We start from the raw sequence: 21,943 nt of genomic DNA, 5'->3' as shown, positions 1-21,943 counted from the left end.
TTCTGTGTGTGCGCAAATATAGATTCATATATACAAATATATATGAAAAGGCGGCAAAACCAAAAGCTCCTGTTATGGTCCGAAGGAGTTGTTTGGATTTTGTCTCTCTCTCCCTCTCTTGCTCTGTCATTCGCTCTTGCTCTCACCCTATCACCTTTTGTTCCGCTATTTTTTCCTTCTCAGGTATTTGCTGATTGGATCCCGAGCCTGTCACTCTTCATTAGGGCAATTTCTTGTGGACCAATGAGGCTTCGTTCTGTGGACTTTAAATTTGACCGGCACGCCTTGTTTGTTCATTACTGTTTGTGTGAGTTTGTGTTGGGTTCGCTTACTTCTGTTCATGTAGTATGATTTGAACCTTCTTGTCTCTGAACTGAAACAAATATCTATAATCCCAATATGGTTTAAAAGTTTATCATTCCTTTTGGGGGAAAAAGCTACTTTTGGCTGTTCCACGCGCAAGGTTAAAAACCTGGGGGGACCATGCCTTTGCAGTGGTGGCCCCCAAACTTTGAAATAATTTGCGTTAGGCACGTTACGCAGGCCGCAACCCTTTGTGTTTTTAAATCTAGTGTTAAAACCCAATTTTACTCAAAATTTTACTCTCATATACCATATGAGAGTCATGTGTCTGTTGTATTTGTCCTTTGTTTCAGATGGTGTATGTGTGTACAGCACTTTGGTAAGCAAAAAAAAAGCGCTTTATAAATAAACTTTGAAAAGGGAATAGGTTAACAGATCGCTGACATACATTTTGCACATAGCTGTATGAATATTCAGAAACATTAGATGGGTGAGCGCCGCTTTTTGTATTTTTGTTTATTATATAGAGAGCATATTTGGTGGTGTCGAATACGCCAAAAATTTCGGTTTCTTTTCCCCTTTTTGACACTTCTTTAGTAAAGTTTAGAGGGGATCATGTTCTAGTTTATGTGGCTGTTGCTTTTGTTTAGTTCTTTGCTTTGGCGCCACTCTAGTTCCTTTCCCCCCCGTAACTGTTGGTTTGGTTATATCTCTGTGATTGTTTCTATTTATTTTCAATTGCACTGTATAAAGCTCACATGCCATTGTTTTGTTGGTTTTATCATATTCCCTTACAGAGGAATAAACTAATTTAATATTAAGATTGTTTGTCCTTGTTTATTTCCATTTATTTTCTTCAGTCATAATATGATTTTCTAAATGTTAGGTTTTCTCTGCCTAGACACCTTATTAAATCGTAACATTTAAAAAAGTATCAAATTTATTCACTTAAAGCTCACAACATGTAACGTTTCGAGCACATCAAACGAGGCTCTTCATCAGATGACATGTGAATAAATTAGATACTTTTGGTGTTGCCACTTTTTCATATGGATACTTTTTGTTTGGCTGCCGCTCAGTTAAGACTGATGTTCATGCTTTTGTTAAATTATTTTTAATATGGTAATAGAAGCACATGATCCATTTTAGTGAATCTTTACGTAACTGCATAATGTAATGCAAATATTATAAAATAACATGCTTTATTTTTCATTTAACCGAGCTTTTCTTCTGTCATATATAAAAAAAAAAATAAATAAATAAAAAAATTATATATATATATATATATATATATATATATATATATATATATATATATATATATATATATATATATATATATATATATATATATATATATATATATATATATATATATATATATATATATATATTTTTTAATTTTTTTATTTATTTTTTTTTACAACAATAGCATTGGAAAATATTTGTTCCATTTCATTAATATTTGTTATTCAAATACAATAATGTTTTTGTAAATAAAAAAATAAAACTACCAAAACTGCATAATAATATAATATAATGTAATATAATAAATAATTAATATAATATAATAATATAATGTAATAATATTATATAATGTAATATCATAATATAATAATTAATATAATATAATGTAACGTAATAATATAACAATAATATAATAAATAATATAATATAATATCGTAATAATATAATGTAATGCAATAGTATAATATATTAATATAATATAAAATAATAACAATGTAATAATATAATAATTAATATAACAATAATATAATATATTGTAATATAATGTAATAATATATTAATAAAATATAATGTAATAATATAATAATAAAATATAATGTAATAATATAATATAATATTGTAATAATATATAGTAATATAACGTAATAATATAATATAATAACATAATATAATTTAATATAATACAATGTAATAATATAATAAAATAATATAACGTAGTAATATAATATAATATAAAATAATATAAATAATATAAAATAATATAATATAATATAAAATAATATAATATAATAAAATAATATAACGTAATAATATAATATAATATAATATAGAATAATATAAATAATATAAAATGTAATAATATAATATAATATAATATAAATATAAAATAATATAAATAATATAAAATGTAATAATATAAATAATATAAAATAATATAATATAAAATAATATAATATAATATAAAATAATATAAAATAATATAATATAACAATATAAAATAATATAATATAATAAAATATAACATAATAATATAATATAATATAACGTAATAATATAATATAATATAAATAATATAAAATAATATAATATAAATAATATAAAATAATATAAAATGTAATAATATAATATAATATAAATAATATAAATAATATATAATATAATATAATATAAAATAATATAAATAATATAAAATAATATAATATAAAATAAAATCATATAATATAAAATAATATAATATAATATAATATAACAATATAAAATAATATAATATAATATAATATAATATAATATAATATAATATAATATAATATAATATAATATAATATAGGCTCGAAATAAATCTATATTTGTAATCACATACTTTTCACATGCTATTATTTTATTGACTGTTTTGTCATTGGTTTATTCAGTGAGGTTTCTGAATATGCTGGAACATATCGTTATCTATCATTTCAAAATATTCAGAAACTTTCCTACAACCTAAAGTCATTTCTAATTTTCTAAATTGCAATGGAAAAGACTTGTTCTATTTGCCTGACTCTCTGAATACATTACCATATTAATTATTGCACTGACATTTAAAAATAAAAAAACTTGTTAACTGAAAAGCTAACTTCCTTAAAAAGAGCTGACAGAAAGAGGCAAAAAGAAAGTTTTTTTTTTTTTCATTTTCAGTTTTTGATTAAACATTATGATTTTTGTTGATTATGATGAATTTAGAGGTATCAGGAGTGTGCCTAACCTGTTCTACAGTGCGCAGGCAGGAGCAGATCTGTGCCTGCAGGCTGCAGATGGAGCTGAGAGGCAGTCTGTGCAGGAGCTGGAGCTGATGGAGCTGTAGATGAGGGTTTTCTGCATGTCTGAGAGTCTCCAGCGCCTCCTCCAGGAGAGCGGCCTGCTGCTGAGCCTCCACCTCTGCCTGCCGCGCTCGCTCCGCCTCCATTCCCAGCTGCCCTGCCAGCAGACGACCATCCTCCGCATCTGCCTTCAACACCGCCAGGGACTAAGACATAGAAGAAAAAAAACATACAGTCAAAGCAGTGAGACCACAATTAATCACTTAACAGTTTAGCGGTAGCTCTATATCACCAAATGTCACCAAACTTGTTCCTGGAGGTCCGGTGTCCTGCAGATTTTAGCTCCAACCCTAATCAAACACACCTGAACAAGCTAATCAAGGTCTTTTTAGGTATACTTGAAACACCCAGGCAGGTGTGTTGAGGCAAGTTGGAGCTAAACCCTGCAGGGTACCGGACCTCCAGGAACGAGATTGGTGACCCCTGCTCTATATTATGCATAAATTCTGACCTAGAGAAATTAATTTACTTTTGATTTTTATTAATAACTATTATGACATAGTTAGTAGTGTTTTCAAAGTAAGTGAAAGATCCAGAAGGGCATCCTGCTGATTTGATTCAGAAGGGAACTTTTTTGTCAGACAACTCACTGGTCAGGTATACATCCGCGCTAAAATATCAAGGTGAAAGTCATCATAGCTTGCGTAGAACAGACCCAGCTCCCAACCCAACTTTGAGAATAGATTAACGGCGATATACTTTTATTTTTTTTTTAATCGCCCAATAAGAGTCTTGTGTTAACGCAGCACGTTAATGCCGATAACGGCCCACCACTAATATATATGGATGGATGGATATAATGACAGAACGATAGATAGACAGAACGATAGATAGAATGATAGAACGATAGAACGATAGAACGATAGATAGATAGATAGATAGATAGATAGATAGATAGATAGATAGATAGATAGATAGATAGATAGATAGATAGATAGATAGATAGATAGATAGATAGATAGATAGATAGATAGATAGATAGATAGATAGATAGATAGATAGATAGATATAGACAGACAGACAGACAGATCAATAGATATTCATCCAGATAGATAGATAGATAGATAGATAGATAGATAGATAGATAGATAGATAGATAGATAGATAGATATAGACAGACAGACAGACAGATCAATAGATATTCATCCAGATAGATAGATAGATAGATAGATAGATAGATAGATAGATAGATAGATAGATAGATAGATAGATAGATAGATAGATAGATAGATAGATAGATAGATAGATAGATAGATAGATAGATAGATGTGTGAAGTGGACACATTTAAGGGAACCATCATATGTGATGATTTTATAATAACGATTTGTATTTTTATGTATACATGTTGTAAAATTTGTCCTCTAAATAATAAAATATAACAATTTTTTTCTCAAAGCCATACCTACTAAAATTTATAAAAATACTTACTAGATTTTATTCATAGTGTGCAAGATACATCATCTAAATGCACTGGGACGCATCGTCAGTGATGTATCCTGGGGTCATTGGGTGTTTCAGGTCTTGTAACATCAGACACCCTTGCTCAGGTAACCCAGGTGAGGTTGATCCGACCCCAGCTTGCGTCCCAGTAGCCATCACCCACGGATCAGCCCTCTTTACCAATAGTCATCTTGTGGCTTTCTCTGAAGCTTCACAAATGGACTTTATGGCCGCTTAGCTGCTACTGATAGGCCTAGTTGGCTGAAAACTTTACAGAGTGAACGCCCTGTAAACCCTCTACTGGCTCTTAGTGGGTCTTCCAGCCCCATCCCCAGCACTTCTTTACTAGCTCCTGGTACTTTGAGCATTTCCTTTTAATTGCATCTATCCGCTCTTCCCAGGGCACTGTGAGTTCAAGTAAAATCAACTGTCTTGTTGCTTCAGAAATGTTAATTATGTCTGGTCGGACTGATGTTGTAACTACGTGCTGTGAGAAATAAAAATAAAATCTTGTAGGTATTTTTGTTTTTTTATTTACTAATTTTTAGTAGGTATGGCTTTGAGCAAAATTTGATTTTCGAATAACATTTCTTCGAAATTCCAAAAAAAAATTTTTTTTTTTTTTTTAAAGACAATGAGAATTGGTTAGAAAAACCAAATGTTTTCATTTTCTGTGATTGAAAAACCAGGGTTATTCTACCAAATACAGCATTCTTTTCTTACATAAGTGATATAAATATAGTAAAACATAGGAATGTGATACAAATGCTCCACTATAAATACACAAAACACATATTAATACTTATATTATGCCCCCCCCCCCTAAATAGTAGTTTTAATAACTCATTTCTAATAATTGACTTATTTTATCTTTGCCATGATGACAGTAAATAATACTTTTCAAGACATTTCAATACAGCTTAAAGTGACATTTAAAGGCTTAACTTAGGTTAACTAGGCAGGTTAGAGTAATTAGGTAAGTTATTGTATAATGATGGTTTGTTCTGTAGACTATTGAAAAAATATATAGCTTAAAGGGGCTAATAATTTTGACCTTAAAATGTTTTTTAAAAATTTTAAAATGTTTTTATTCTAGCCAAAATAAAACAAATAAGTTTTTCTCCAGAAGAAAAAATATTATCAGACATATTGTAAAAATTTCCTTGCTCTGTTAAACATCATTTGAGAAATATTTAAAAATAAATAAAAAAAATCAAAGGGGGGCTAATAATTCTGACTTCAACTGTATGTGTATTATCATATACTCATCACTTCATAATATTTAGAATCTTTCCTACATCCTGAATACTTATGTAATTTGAAGTGCAAACAGGATAGCAACAGTCAATATTTCCATGTAGATTAATTTCTGATTAAAGTGGAAAAACGTCATGGAAAACAAGATTTTGACCAAGCATGGTTTCCAAGCAACCATGACTAACATACACATGTAAACACAAAACAGTAGAAAGTGTGAAATATGGTCACAGTCCTTTCCCATAAGCAGCAGTCTGACCTGAGCCATCTGTCTCCAGTTGTGGTCCCAGTGTTTCAGCACTCGGTGAGCTTCCTCCACTTCCTGTTTGAGCCGCGACGCCTCGCTGTACATGCCGCCCACTGACAGCAGAGCTGGAGGAGTACCTGGAGAACTCTGGCCTGTTGGAAAATGCTCCCAAATACTGCTGCTCATGCCATTCAGACCTATGAAACAAACAAGCATTTGACTGTGTTCAAGCTGCGCTATGCTACAAATACAAATGGGCATTTAATTTAATCAAAGACACAGCAGGGGAAAAGGTGAAAGGGGCATTTCATGCACTTGAGGTTTTGGGGTTTCTGAAATTTCATAAAGTAATTTTTTTTAGTTATATGTAAAGAAACGCATGTGAACCGTTCATAAATAATTGGCTTTTTATATATATAAATACACTCACTGGCCACTTTATTAGTTACACTGTCCAACTGCTTGTTAACTCAAATTTCTGATTAGCCAATCACATGGCAAAAACTTAATGCATTTATGCATGTAGACAGGGTCAAGATGATCTGCTGCAGTTCAAACCGAGCATCAGAATGGAGAAGAAAGAGGATTTAAGTGACTTTGAACGTGGCATGTTTGTTGGTGCCAGACTGGCTGGCCTGAGTATTTAAGAAACTGCTGATCTACTGGGATTTTCACACACAACCATGTCTAGGATTAATGGAGAGTGGTCGGAAAAAGAGAAAATATCCAGTGAGAGGGTACAGCAACAGAAGAACACACCAGGTGACCCTCCTGTCAGCTAAGAACCGGAAACTGAGGCTTCAATTTACACAGGCTCACCAAAACTGGACAATAAAAGATTGGAAAAATGTTGCCTGGTCTGATGAGTCTCCATTTCTTCTGCAACATTCGGATGGTAGGGTCAGAATTTGGCATCAACAACAAGAAAGCATGGATCCATCCTGCCTTGTATCAATGGTTCAGGCCGGTGGTGGTGGTGTAATGGTGTGGGGGATATTTTCTTGGCACACTTTGGGCCCATTAGTACCAATTGAGCACCGTGGCAATGCCACAGCCTACCTGAGTATTGTTGCTGACCATGTCCTTCCCTTTATGACCACAGTGTACCCATCTTCTGATGGCTACTTCCAGCAGGATAATGCACCATGTCATAAAGCACAAATCATCTCAGACTGGTTTCTTGAGCATGACAATGTGTTCACTGTACTCAAATGGCCTCCACAGTCACCAAATCTCAATCCAATAGAGCACCATTGGGATGTGGTGGAACGAGAGATTTGCATCAGGGATGTCAAACAAATCTGCAGCAACTGTGTGATACTAATATCAGGACCAAAATCTCTGAGGAATATTTCCAGTACCTTGTTGAATCTATGCCACGAAGGATTAAGGCAGTTCTGGAGGCAAAAATGGGGCCCAACCCGGTACTAGTAAGGTGTACCTAATAAAGTGGCCAGTGAGTGTATGTATATATATATATATATATATATATATATATATATATATATATATATATATATATATATATATATATATATATATACATATACATATACATATACATATACATATATATATATATACATATATATATATATATATATATATATATATATTATTATTATTATTTTTTTTTTTTTTTACTGAGAAAAAGTGAAGAAATATATCATAGCGATAAAAAATTTCAAGAATTTTATTTCTGACCTCATCAGATATTTAATAAAAAATGCCTATTTTTGTGCTAGAAATGTATGTAAACGAGCACGTTTAACCAAATGAAATTCATATTTAAACATAACATTTAAAAAAATAATATTTTTTAAACTAGTAATTAAAAAAAAAGTTAAATGTTACCCTATTTATCTGCAGTGTCTTGCCTTAAAACACACTTTCACTGCATAAGACTGTTGACTTTGATATGCACAGAAAATTTAAACTCTTTCTGAGTCCAATTAAGACTGAAGCAAAAAAAAAAAACAGAGAAAAATAGCAGACCTAAAGAACCATGGGACGTCCCTAAAAAGCTGCTTTCTGATTGGCTGGGTTGTGGCAGATGAGTTGAGAGGAATGGTGAGTGGTGGGCTCTGATTGGTGGAGAAGGTGAGGGAGATCTGAAAGGGGAGGTGCTACTTAGAGAGCCTGGGATGTTGACAGGTGCTGAACTCTGTAATTGATTGCCTCCTGCGGGAAGAAAAAACACAGGATGGATTTCAGCACTGAGTCTTTAAGGTATGTTGATGTTTTTGTTTTGTTTTTTCTTAATAGTACCGTAAACTCATCACCAACCTAACATGAGGCCCATGCTGGGTAGAGCTGAACTCTCTAGACTTTTCTCAAGAGCTGATACTCCAAAGTCATTCAGGTCCAGATCATCCAATGCAGATTCTAGGGAAGAGGAAAAATGACTGATTTAATAGCATTTTTTCCTGCTATAGATGTCCAGTTTCCAAACATTCCTCAAATGCATACAGTTGAAGTCAAAATTATTAGCCCCCCCTTTGCATTTTAATTTCTTTTTTAAATATTTCCCAAATGATGTTTAAGAGAGCAAGGAAATTTTCACAGTATGTCTGATAATATTTTTTCTTCTGGAGAAAGTCTTATTTATTTTATTTCAACTAGAATTAAAGCAGTTTAAAATTTTTCAAAACCCATTTTAAGGTCAATATTATTAGCCCCTTTAAGCTGGTCTACAGAATTTTCGATAGTCTACAGAACAAACCACCGTTGTACAATAACTTGCCTAATTACCCTAACCTGCCTAGTTAACCTAATTAACCTGGTTAAGCCTTTAAATGTCACTTTAAGCTGTATAGAAGTGTCTTGATAAATATCTAGTCAAATACTATGTACTGTCATCATGGCAAAGATAAAATAAATCAGTTATCAGAAATTAGTTATTAAAACTACTATGTTTAGAAATGTGTTGAAAAAAATCAAATGAAATGAAGAATTTTGGGGTTTCTGGAATTTCATAAAGTAAATTTTTTTCACTCAAATGTAAAGAAAACAACCAAAATGCATGTGAAGCATTCATGAATAAATGGCTTTTTATATATAAATAGTTTAGCTCCAACTTCCTCCAACACGCCTGCCTGGAAGTTTCTAGTATACCTAGAAAGAGCTTGATTAGCTGGTTCGGGGATGTTTAATTGGGGTTGGAACTAAAATATGTAGGACATCGGCCTTCCAGGACCGAGTTTGGACACCCCTGGTCTAGAAACCTTTCAAAAAGAAAACAACCAACATGCATGTGAAGCATTCATAAATAAATGGCTTTTTATATATAAATACACTATATAAATATATATAACCATGTTTATTTTCATTCTGCTTAAGGAATTTAAAATAAACAAAAAAATATGATGTCTTTTGACTGCTTTCTTTAATATCTACATTACACAATACTTGTACTTTTAGTATTTGAGAAGTAAATTTTAAAATAAACTACTTGCAATAATCAAGTACTAAAAATGTTCAATACTTTAGTACTTCCACTTAAGCATGGTGCTTAAAGAGCACTTCAACTTCTATTGAAGTCACTATTGATAGATCACTTGTACTTTTACTTAAGTCTAGATCTCTAGTACTTTATACATGTCTGTTTAGGATGGATAGTATGCGAACTGGGATGCAGCAACAGTCTCTATGATTTTACTGTTTAGGCTGCCCAATGTGTTTTACGGTGAAAGAAAAATTCTCATAAAAATCCTAACAAATCAATAGGGTTTCTGCACTAAAGCGCTTAAACCCCTAATAAAGAATACATAAAGTAAGATTATAAACATTATAGTATATTATAGTAGTTGTTTTTATTGAATTTCGGCTGCTTTAGGTTCCAAAGTAATATGAAATAACTGAAATCATTTGGAATAGATAAAGAACTGTGAATTATTTTCCTGCTCCATTCGTCTAGAAACATTTCCAAACCATACTGAATATTCATCAAGCATTCAACTTCCCTGTAGTGTTTCTCTATGAGCATTCACTCACCCACTACAGACTCCACCGTGTCACTGGTGGGGTAGAAGGGCAGAGCGTTGGCGTTCATGCCTGAAGACGGGCCAGGTGGAGCAGGACTGGGTGGTGTGGCTGCCAAGCTGGAAGGGACACTGGAGGACATACTGAGAGGACTGCCAACAGGCAAAAACACCAGCAGATCCTGAAAACACAGGACATTACATAAATAATGCAAGTTGCTAAGACTTATAGTGGTTACCATGAATGTCTGTTTTGAATCGCTGTGTTAAGTATACCTGTTTGCTGTGCATGGAGGAAATGTCTCTGCTGCGTTGCTCCATTGAAAAACATTTGTGTTTGGCCTGTAAAGAAGACATCAACATTGTATGATCATTTTTTCTTTGATGGAGTTTTATTGTGTTTCAACTGAGTTTCAATGCTTGAGGTCAGTATGATTTTTTTGAAAGGATATTAAAGGTCCCGTGAAATTAAAATCGATTTTTTTAGATGTTAGAATCAGTCTGTTAGTTTTAAGCAGGGTTTCTGCAGATATCCTAATGTCAAATGTAAGACTTTTTAAGACCTTTTTTAAGACCATTAAGTATTCAATTTAAGACCTACATCACAATATCAAAAACACGCAAGAGAAAATGCAAAAAATCACAAAATTTGTGGTAAAATAAAATTATTTAAATTGAACAGAACTAAAGACAGGTTAGATGCACTATTGAACTACAGAAAAAAAAAATTTTTAGGCTGATTTATACTTTTGCCTGGCGCCACATAGCGCACCTCCGCTGACTGTGCGCACACCTCATGAAACGGACGAGGCTTTTATACTTGACGTGTTCGCCGTTGTGATATTCTTTAAAACCACAGGGGATGGTCCAAAGAAACCCACCGTAAAGTCAGACGGATAAACAGAGCAGTAGTAAGTTTCCGGAACTACGTCATATCATTAATATCATTCAAGATTTTAAAACCTAATTAGTTTTAAAATCTTGAATGATATTAATGATATGACGTAGTTTTTATTATTTTAATAATTTATTATAATGATTATTAAAAAGTTTTATAATCATTCAAGATTTTTTTTTAATTAAACTTTGATGCATCACTTGCTTTTGTTCACATCTCAGACAGTTCTACATATTAAAGTTAAACATCAATGACAAGAGAAAATTACTTGCTCTACAATAATATTTTTTATTATGGCCAGAATAAAAGCAAAAAAACTAATTTACTAAAAATACTGATTGGCTAATTTCTTCTCTACTTATAAGCTAAAACTGCAATAATGGTCCAACATTCCTGTCCATTATCACCAATAAAGCTTAGAAATTGGGCATCAGTATACTGTAAACTGATAACTGGAAAGGAATAATTTAATCTATCAAAGAACTAATTTGTTACTTAATTTTAGTTTGTAGCTGTTACATTGTTTTAACTTGTTTTACATCAGTGTAAATCCTATAAATGGTGTAAAAACATATTCTGTAATATTAAAACCACATGGGTTTCCATTTTTGCCATGGCATCTTTTTTTTGTTTTAACAAACTTATCCCTCAGGTTTTTCCAAATTTTTCCAAAAACATTCATCCTTTCCTGCAGCTGTTGCAATTTCTAGCCAAGAATTATTGGTCATCTGGTCATCTCTATGATCAATAAGATAAAACAAGAACAAAATGTCTTCAAAGTGATTCATATTCAACTCAAATCAAACGCGGTGCCGCGTGAACGGTTCACCCGAAATCTGTTCACTCCGCCAACCGAAGTCATGCCGTGCGCACCAAAAGCGAACCTCTGCAAACACATCGATGACATCACATTCGCCGCGCGCACTGAGTTTAGAAAGCTGATTGGCTATTGCATGTTGGTCTCATTTGTAGTTGTAAAACCGCAAATTGCATTAGGACTAGTGAAACAAAGAACTACAACACCACAAAAACCAAGCAATAACAACAAAAAAGAATTTAAATGAGCATTAGATGTAGCATTACAAGGACATCGGAAAAATAAGACCTGTGCAAAAATATTTAAGACCTAGAACAGCGAATTTGAGACTTTTAAAGACCCCACGGAAACCCTGTTAAGCATCTCTTAGCAAGTGTGCTCCAAAACAGTGACAAAACTCACTTTCAGAAAATATAAAACCGATATGAACAGGTGAAGCTTGTAGTTTGTCACTCACGTCTAAATGTATCAACGTTTTTTTTTTCATGTCACCTGATACTTCAGTTTCTCATCAAATCTTGACCAATCAATTGCTCTCTAGTATCTGACAAGCCCCGCCTCCTTTAAGACTCCTGTTCATTTGCTTTTTATTTAATGCGTTTGAGCTCAACCACTCTTACTGGCAGAGCTATGAAAACAACAAAACGCATTGGCTGGTTTTTAAATAGGAGGAGCTACTCTATGTCCCACCCTCTCTTCATTTTTCATTTAAGATTACTTCAAATATCAAATAAAAAATGCACATTTCAAAGCACTTTACAAGACTTTTAATGGTTTTATTGAGCAAGAATGCATTAAACTGATCAAAAAGAATAGTGGTAATGTTTTTATAATTAAAAAAAGGTTTTAAATGAACTTTTTATGAACCAAATAATCTTGAAAAAAGTTTTACTGAGCACCAAATCTACATATTAGACTGGTTTCAGCAGGATCATATAATGCAAAAGAGAATATGGTGGGGTAATCATGCTAAAAATTAATGTTTATCAACACAAGAATTTACATTTTAAAATATAGCCAAATGGAAAAGTCAACAATATTTTTGACCATTGACCATTACAGCAGAGCAAAAATATAGCTTTTAAAATTTTTTAAAGATTTCTTGCTTTGGAAATCAATTTTAAAACTTATAAAATAAAAAAAATAAAAAATAAAATAAATAAAAAAAAAAAAATTAAAAAAAAAAAAAAAAAAAAAAAAAAAAAAATATATATATATATATATATATATATATATATATATATATATATATATATATATATATATATATATATATATATATATATATATATAATATATATATATATATATATATATATATATATATATATATATATATATATATATATAAAGTACTGCTAAATTGCTCTACATACATACATGCATGCATGCATGCATGCATACATACATACATACATACATACATACATACATACATACATACATACATACATACATACATACATACATACATACATACATACATACATACATACATACATACATACATACATACATACATACATACATACATACATATATATATATATATATATATATATATACACACACACACACACACATTTCAAGACATCATCTAACTGACTTCAAATAAGCAAAGTACTGCTGCTATACCTGGTCTTCCCTCTCAAATCCCGGAGCTTTCCCATAACCCCCCTCTGCTCCAGGACTGACATCGAGACTGCAGGAGTCATCAAACAGCCCCCTTCCCAGCATGCCCTCTTCTGTGGATGTGCTCGGGCCACTGTGACTGAAGTCCTCAAAAGCAGCAGAGAGAGGAGGAGAATTGCACCCATCACCGATACTCACTTCTGTCAAGCAAAACATCAAGAAATACAATCATGTTTAACTCTACATTTTATATCAATAGTATCATACATGGCAATGGATATTAAATATACTATGGTATGTGTAGTGCAGGTCGAGTGTAAATGTAACGGCAAAAATGTAACCTTACTTTCTAAATGGGCAAAAGCACAGAACGGCCCTCTGGGACAGTTTCCACTCTGCTGAATGTCATTGCATTTGGTGGATTTGTAGATCTATGAAAAAAGGGGTATTATTAGGAGGAATACTGACACAATATAAGGTTCTGCTTGATATTTAGAAGTACTAATAAATGTGATATAATTCAGTGGGTGTTCTGGGTGTTTTTTTTTCTTTATAATTTTGTCTATAACAGTGGGGGGATTTATTTCAAAGGTGAAGTATATGTATCTGTCTGGTGCTCAAATCCAATTGCCTGCTAGCTGTGAGATATTAAAGCTATATCAGCACTCATACAGCCTTTTCACCCTTGTGTATTACTCCGCCCACACTGGGACTCAAGAGGAACTAAACCAGGGGTGTCCAAACTCGGTCCTGGAGGGCCGGTGTCCTGCAGATTTTAGCTCCAACTTGCCTCAACACACCTGCACGGATGTTTCTAGAAAGCCTAGTAAGTGCTTGATTAGCTAGCTTGATTAGATTGCAAATATGCAGTTTATTTATAAAGATAGTGCTTATTTTAACATATTTAAAATTCGGAGATTCAGCACGTCGGTGGCCTTCAGCCTGTCATACTGAGCAAAGATGGTTGACGTTCAGCCAAGATGGCGACAGAGACCGGATAAGTCCTTAAGGGAGAAAAACTCTGTAAATTTCAAACTACTTCTCTTTTTTGTATGTTGTAGTGCTGTATTTATACCATAGTAATCTGGTAGTGTTTGCAGTGTTTTCTTTGCTTTGGCTTTTTCTGGGTTAATTATTGTCATATCCCGATCGCAACAGAGAAATACTGGGAAATCTCTGTAGACTGATGGTATTTCATGTCGTTCAGCCTTATAATATTAAAATGTGAGCAAAAAAAAAAATCACCGATTTTGTCATCACTTTAGACATTATGCTAAAGAATCGTTCAAATACTAGCTCTAAAGTGACGTTTGTAAAGTAGCAACGGTTTCTGCTGTTCTGACATCAGCTTCAGATGTGTATGCATGGCGGAAGAAAATGGTTCCTCATACAAAAGGGTTTTGAGACTCTCCGAATTTGATTTTATTTATATATACATGATTATGCTGTTAAACTGATATGGCTGTATATTGTCACTGGAGGGGGGCACTAAGGCACTCGCCCAAAAGCCTTAAGCCAACGCACACCTCCCATCAGTGCCAATATGAAGCCATATCGCACTGCCACTTGTGTGATATTGCTCATATACAGTAGTCAACATTCAAAGTGAATCAAAAATGTTTTTCAAAATTTTCCGAGGACAAGAGTGTGTTATTTAATAGTTTTCCGACAACTTTGGTGAAAGTTGATGATCCATTCAAATGTTAACTACAATGAAAATGCTTTTTACATTATTTTTCAGTAAATTAACATAAGTGCCAATCTCCAAAATATTTAATCAGGTAAAATAATGCATGTTTTAAAGTTGTGTAAATCATAAATGACTGTAAGAGTCGTGTACAGTAATTTCTGAAAATCGTGTGAATCAAGTGTAAAGACTAGAAACGACAAAAACAATCTACTGTTTAAGCAAACAATACATTTATTTTAAGCTATGGACATTTTTTATGCTTTAGTTTGATTTCAATTATTTTATGCCGAACAAAAAAAATTATATACTTAAAACAATTCTTTCTTTTAAATTTCCTTCTTATAATATAGGCCAAAATTTTAGTCAACCAAAATATCTATGGTATACGCCAAGGCCAAGCTCTAAAATATTTGATTAAAAAAAATGCTATTTTGAAAGCAGTCTTAAACAGAATTAATTCTTCTTCAACCTGTGCACGTCACAGGCTCATACAATGGAAGGTAGTGCATAGAGCTCATTGATCCAAGAGCAGGCTAGCTTGCATCAACCTGTCTATTGACCCTGAGTGCGGCAGGTGTCATTCTGGTTCAACTACTTTGATCCACATGTTTTGGTCCTGTCCTTCCCTGCTTTCTTTTTGGAGGCAAATTTTCCTCTCGTTGTCTGCTATTACCACTGTTGATATTCCACCTTGTCCAATTTTTGGTTTATTTGGGGTTCTCCCACCCAGCCACATTTTACCCTCTCATTTTGTAGACTTTGTAGCCTTCTTAACCCTTCTGGTTAAGCGATTAATTCTTCTGAATTGGAACAGCCCTTACTCTCCTTCTCACACTTGTTGGATAAGAAATGTTCTTTCTTTTATGAAATGAGAGAAAATTAGGTACTCTCTTCACCGACCTAGCACTATTTTCATTAAATTGTGGCAACCCCTTTGCAAACATGCCCTGCTCCTTCTGATCGAGTCCCCACCCCCCCCCCAACTCCTAGCTCGTTACTGGATACTAGTTCTGGTCAGCACATCTTCTGTATGTAAGATTTTTTGGTGTCTGTTTGTTTTTTTTATTTTTATTGTATTTTTTTGCTCAAAATATAAGTGTATTTGCTTATTGTTACATGTTTATGTTGTCCCTTTTGTATATTTTTGTAATGTGTTTTACAATGTACAAATAAAACATTAAAAAAATGCTATTTTATACCAGCTTTATCACTCACTACTAGAATAGCAAAAGTAACATCACTAATCAATAACCTAAAAAATAAACCACTTAAGCCAAAGGGCCAAACAAAATAGCAGCCCTAACGAGCATCACAAGCACAGCATAATCCAATAGCTACGGTTTTATTCGATTAAACCCATAAGTGTGCAACAACATCGATGTGGCTGTTCTAGCAGTAAACCCTGATGTTGAGCAGAGTGGAGCTGCATTAGACAGAGAGTGAAGTACCTCCGGATGGAACTGCTGCTCTGTGCGTGTGTGGCAGTACTGACAGCCTTCTCCACCCTCACATTTACTCGGATCGCCCCATTCGTCACTGTGCTTCACCGATGGACATGGCAGCGCTCTTTAAAACCAAACACAGACATACACACACAGAAATGCATAAAGTGTGTCATGTAATTTCAATTCAATTCATGTTTATTTTTATAGCGCTTTTTACAATATAGATTGTGTTAAAGCAGCTTAACATATTTCTAGTAAAGTGGCCGGCAGAGCAGGGGAAAAAGGGGAGCGAACAACTGTCAGTTGGCTCACAAAATGAGACAAACTGTGAGGAGATGCATGGTTTTGTAGTTTGCAAAGTTAAAATGCAAAGAAATAAATAGTAATTTAATGTCCTGCTACATTTGTTATTCATAATTTCATATAGGCCTACACACGACCACAATTTGTTACATCATTATAAAGATAATTGTGTTTATATAAACACTATAAATGAGAAGGACTTCTCTCCTCCTCAATCCCCGGGTCTGAATGCAGTTACAGCAGATAGCAGGGCAGCAGGTCTCTTGCCCCATTTAAACCATTAGCCCTGCCGGTAATCTGGGTGATTTAAACATAGGCAAACACGACAGCACAGATATAGGCGATGTGTCTGAATGGTAACGATCTCAACTGATAAAAGACAAAGTCCGCCATTCTTCAATTCTCAGATATGAATAATAATGAGAAACTGGGGCATCATCTCTGGACAGGCAGATATCGCCATGCCACAGATTTTTGATCCCGCCCCAAAAATGATTTTAAACCTGGAAGATGAAATTAGCAGACAAAAGCTCAAAATTATCCAGTTTTCCCCACAATTAAAGCTAACAGGTGCTAACGCTGTCTTAAATGATGCTTAAGACACACAAATCTGTTAAAATCTCAAAAAATACTCCAGGGTTTCTTGAACCTTTAAGCACGAGTCTCTCAGACGCATCAGTGATCTGCAGTGTGTATAAGTTTTCTGTAACGGAACAAGTCACTTGTGACCTCATCTGCACTCTTATAAATAAATGTACAAAAGCTACAAAATTTGTCACTGGGGCAGTATTTTTTTTCAAAAGTTACTTTTTTTGTTCTAACAGTTCCTTAAAGTTAAAGATGCAAATTAATATCTAAAAAATCTGTCATTCATAGCACCTTAAAGGTACAAAAGTGTACCTTTACGCTACTAACGTGCAATTGTACAGTACAAAAATGTACCTTTTGAAATAGTAGCACCCCGATGACAGATTTTGTACCTTTATTTCTGAGAGTGTGGGGTGGTACTAAAAAGTACAAGGTACTTGTTATGGAATGGAGTGGAAATGCACCTAATGTGATCCTATGTTTGATTTTGTAATTACCATTAGGCTAATTTACAATATTTCTGAATGAAATGTGCCCTAAACATCAATGTTTTTTCCCTCTGTCAACTCAATTCTGAAAATGTAGCTTATTTTCTGGAACATCAAGTATTTTACAGACCTGTATTTGTGCTTGTGAGGGCTCCGTCTGCGGTCTTTGCTGTTATGATAGTAGGGACATGCGTAGCCCTGACGGCACAGGCGAGGAGGTTTTTTGCAAAGCTCAGTCTTATAGTGAGAGAGCACAAAACTGTTATCTGCATGAGGAGAAATGAAAAAGCAATGAAAGGCATGACATACTAATACAAAAATATTTTCAAGTTGTGTGTGTATGTGAAGAGGCTGATTTCACCTTGCCAGCGTGGATCTTCACTCAGGATCTTTTCTATGAGTGCAGTGCTGGCCACAACTCCAGACTGGCCTTCTCCAGACGAGCCCTCGGTCAACCCAGTAGTGGCCTGAGCTTCTAACACCTGAACCTCTCTGATCAGAAGAAAAGTAAATGCAGATATCACATCCACAATCTGCTTTACCACAGCTGGGAGATGGTAAGGTTTAAAATAAGACTTTTATACAGCAACATTGCACTAAATCACTAAAAAGTGACTTAGCGAAGAGATTGGCGGAAAAAAGGGTTTCAATTTCAAAAAATTCTGTTTTGTTAAAATTTCTGTTTATGAAAGATAAACTGAATGAGAGATAACTGAAAAGTAGTATTAAACAAAAATCTTCTCAATAAAATTTCATTGTATGAAATATTTATAAGGTTGCAAATTTCACAGATTAGAATAATTATCTGAAGGACCAAGTGAAAAAAAAAACACTAAACAACAGATATTATTGTTTAAATTTACACTTGCAATTTAAATTAGCAATATCGCACTGCTACTCGTGTGATTTTGCGTTTATACAACAGTTCGACATCATAATCATGTATATATTAAAAAAAATAAATAAATAAAATCAAACACGGAGGGTCTAAAAACCGTTTTGTAAGAGGAACTACTTTCTTCTGCCATTCATTCACACCTGCAGCTGACAGTCAGAACAGCAGAAACCATTGGTACTTCACAAACGTCACTTTAGAGCTAGTATTTGAATGATTCTCTAGTGTAATGTCTAAAGTTATGACAAAACAGGTGATTTTGCTTACATTTTAAGATTACAAGGCTGAACGGCATGAAATGCCATCAGTCTACAGAGATTTCCCAGTATTTCTTTGTTGCAATAGGAAGATCACGAGAATTAACCCCGAAAAAGCTATAGCAGCGCCAACACTACCAGAGTACTGTTGTGTTTACGATAAGGAAAAACGCTAAACACATGCGGGCATTTCTTCTTTCTTTCTTTTTTACTGATATAGTCTGCAGTAACGAAAACAGGAGACTCATTAGTAACCAAACAAAAAGTAACTAAAGGATTAGTAAAGTAAAAGGTTATACAAAGGAGTGGCCAACACAAAATACATACATTCCTGATATGCGAGTACCTTCTCACACTCAATTCACTACAATTACTATGGTATAAATATAGCACTCCAGCATACAAACGAGAGATCGACTTAGAAACTCACTTATCAGTTTAATAATGATTAGATCAGCTGTACTTAGAGAAGTTTTTCTCCTATTTGTTTTTCTTTAAAAACTGGCTTATTATGCTTCCTCTGTCACCATCTTTTGGATGGACAACGTCAACCGTCTTTGCTCTGCTCAATGACAGGCTAATGGATGCCAACAGTGCGAACGATATACATTTTAAAATTGCATTATCCTTATAAATAAACTGCATAGTTGCAATCTAAACATTCTCGACTAAAAAAGCCTCAAAAGCACATTACGTTGTCCAACAGCTGCAATATTTGTTTAACTGTAGTGAGTTTATTCATCTGCTGTCACTCTATATGGGCAGAGTAATACACAAGGGTGAAGAGGCTGTATGAGTGCTGTTATTACATGAATATCACATGGCTATCAGCTAATCAGATTCGAGAAACAGACAGAACTGTTGTATAAATTGCAATATTGTACCTTTTATTATATTTTTGACAAAAAAAAAACTGCTTTTATTCACCCCAAATTGGTCTGTTTTCCTGAAATAACACATGGCTAAATGTAAACCACACCTGATTAAATTAAACAAATTTATTTAAAGTAAAATCTAAATAATTTGAGCAAAATATAATATAGAAATATTTGAAGAAATTTGTTTACATTGTAGAAATATCTCTCCCAATTATGACAAATACAGAGCTGTGGTCATACACTGCTAACTTCAAATTAAGGGAATTACACAAGTTAATTTGTAAAACAAGTATTAATAAAAATAGCATAAAACAGAAGAGAAAGATATAAAACAGATTTTGGTGCAAAATGTTGAATAAGCAGATTTCATATTTGGATGAAATACTGCTCTAAAACCAGCTACACACCTGATGTCATATACAGGGCTTCTGAGGTCATGTGACCCATGAGCAAAGGCACAGTGAGGGCCGTTTTTACTGCAGTGCCCCTTCCCATCAGTCTCGTGGATGCAGGAGCCGGTCTTATAGTAGCGCAGGTGATACCGCCTCTCCGTGTCTCCAGCTGTTCTGTGTAGAAATGGGCACCTGCCAAAAGATACATACTTTAAAGGGGTCATGAACTGAGGAATCAAAAATCGTTTGCTCTTTTTGACATATAAGAGTTTTCTGTACAATTAAAAACATGCCATACATTTCAGAACTCAAAACAATCATGTTGGTCTATAAAGCAGCTTATATTAAAGCGTATCTGTCCAAATGACAGGTTGTGAAAGTGTCAATTTATTATGTAATAGTGTGGCTAAACTCCGCCTCAACAGAAGATCAAAGATTTATTTCTACATCATTGGCTGCTCAGCTTCACCCGCTGATTCATGAATGCAGTAGGTAGAGAGAGGCAAATGAATGCAGGTCTATGTAGAAAGTAAATGATAAAGACGTAATGAAGAAAACATAACCCACAAAGTAGCAGTCTTTGTACTGTTTCATCTGATCCCAACATTAAAAAGTAGTAAATAAACTTTATTTTTTCATGAAGTTTCAGAACCACATCAGTAAGAACTTGATCCTTAATTCATTTCATCTTTACAGTGAATTTAGTTACAAAAAAAGTGTTTTTGGTAATGTTTTCTCAGCTATTACAGATCGTTCAGATCGTATTCCACTGCTTCCCACAGGTTTGAAATATACTTGTGGTGGTAGCCGAATTGAAAGGAAGACACATGGTTACCTATATGCAACAAAAAAGTGTTTTTTAAACAATAATTTTATTTATTATACACTGGTTCTTTTCAACGGGTTGATTTTTTTATATTTAAAAAAATAAATCCACAATTTGTTTTACTTTTAATCTATTCAGGAGCCATGTGCACCCACTGACAGGTTAAATCTGCTGCTGAAATATTGTAAAGTATTGCCAAAGCATGTTAGATATGAACAAAATATGCAGTATTTCAACATCATTTAAAAAAAAAAAGATCTATTTATCTATCTATCTATCTATCTATCTATCTATCTATCTATCTATATATATATATATATATATATATATATATATATATATATATATACTTGGTGATAGTTCACTTGGTGATAGTTCACCTTAAAAAGAAAATTTGGTTATTATTTACTCTACATTTACTCCTCATAAACCTGTTTGAGTTTTCTTTCAGATATTCTGAAGCTAGAAAACAAGTAAACATTGACTTCCGCAGTAGAAATAA

The 21,943-nt window shown here is 33.4% G+C and overlaps 1 protein-coding gene across 1 annotated transcript in view; it reads right to left on the bottom strand.

The window, feature by feature from the left end:
* Positions 1–21,943, bottom strand: part of unk (unk zinc finger) — a 30,701-nt gene that overhangs the window by 4,341 nt on the left and 4,417 nt on the right. The window contains exons 3-14 of the mRNA XM_056469179.1: positions 20,631–20,807; positions 18,555–18,685; positions 18,324–18,459; positions 16,818–16,935; positions 14,026–14,110; positions 13,683–13,879; positions 10,609–10,674; positions 10,346–10,514; positions 8,639–8,737; positions 8,348–8,533; positions 6,365–6,549; positions 3,293–3,553 (exon numbers count right to left, since the gene is read on the bottom strand). Coding sequence (XP_056325154.1) covers positions 3,293–3,553; positions 6,365–6,549; positions 8,348–8,533; positions 8,639–8,737; positions 10,346–10,514; positions 10,609–10,674; positions 13,683–13,879; positions 14,026–14,110; positions 16,818–16,935; positions 18,324–18,459; positions 18,555–18,685; positions 20,631–20,807 — 1,810 coding nt within the window. The remainder of the gene's footprint in view (positions 1–3,292; positions 3,554–6,364; positions 6,550–8,347; positions 8,534–8,638; positions 8,738–10,345; positions 10,515–10,608; positions 10,675–13,682; positions 13,880–14,025; positions 14,111–16,817; positions 16,936–18,323; positions 18,460–18,554; positions 18,686–20,630; positions 20,808–21,943) is intronic.

The sequence above is a fragment of the Danio aesculapii genome, chromosome 12 (genome assembly GCF_903798145.1).
Source record: "Danio aesculapii chromosome 12, fDanAes4.1, whole genome shotgun sequence".
NCBI lineage: Eukaryota > Metazoa > Chordata > Actinopteri > Cypriniformes > Danionidae > Danio > Danio aesculapii.
The sequence above is the reverse complement of the archived record's forward strand: the minus strand, read 5'-3'. Positions and strand labels throughout refer to the sequence as shown.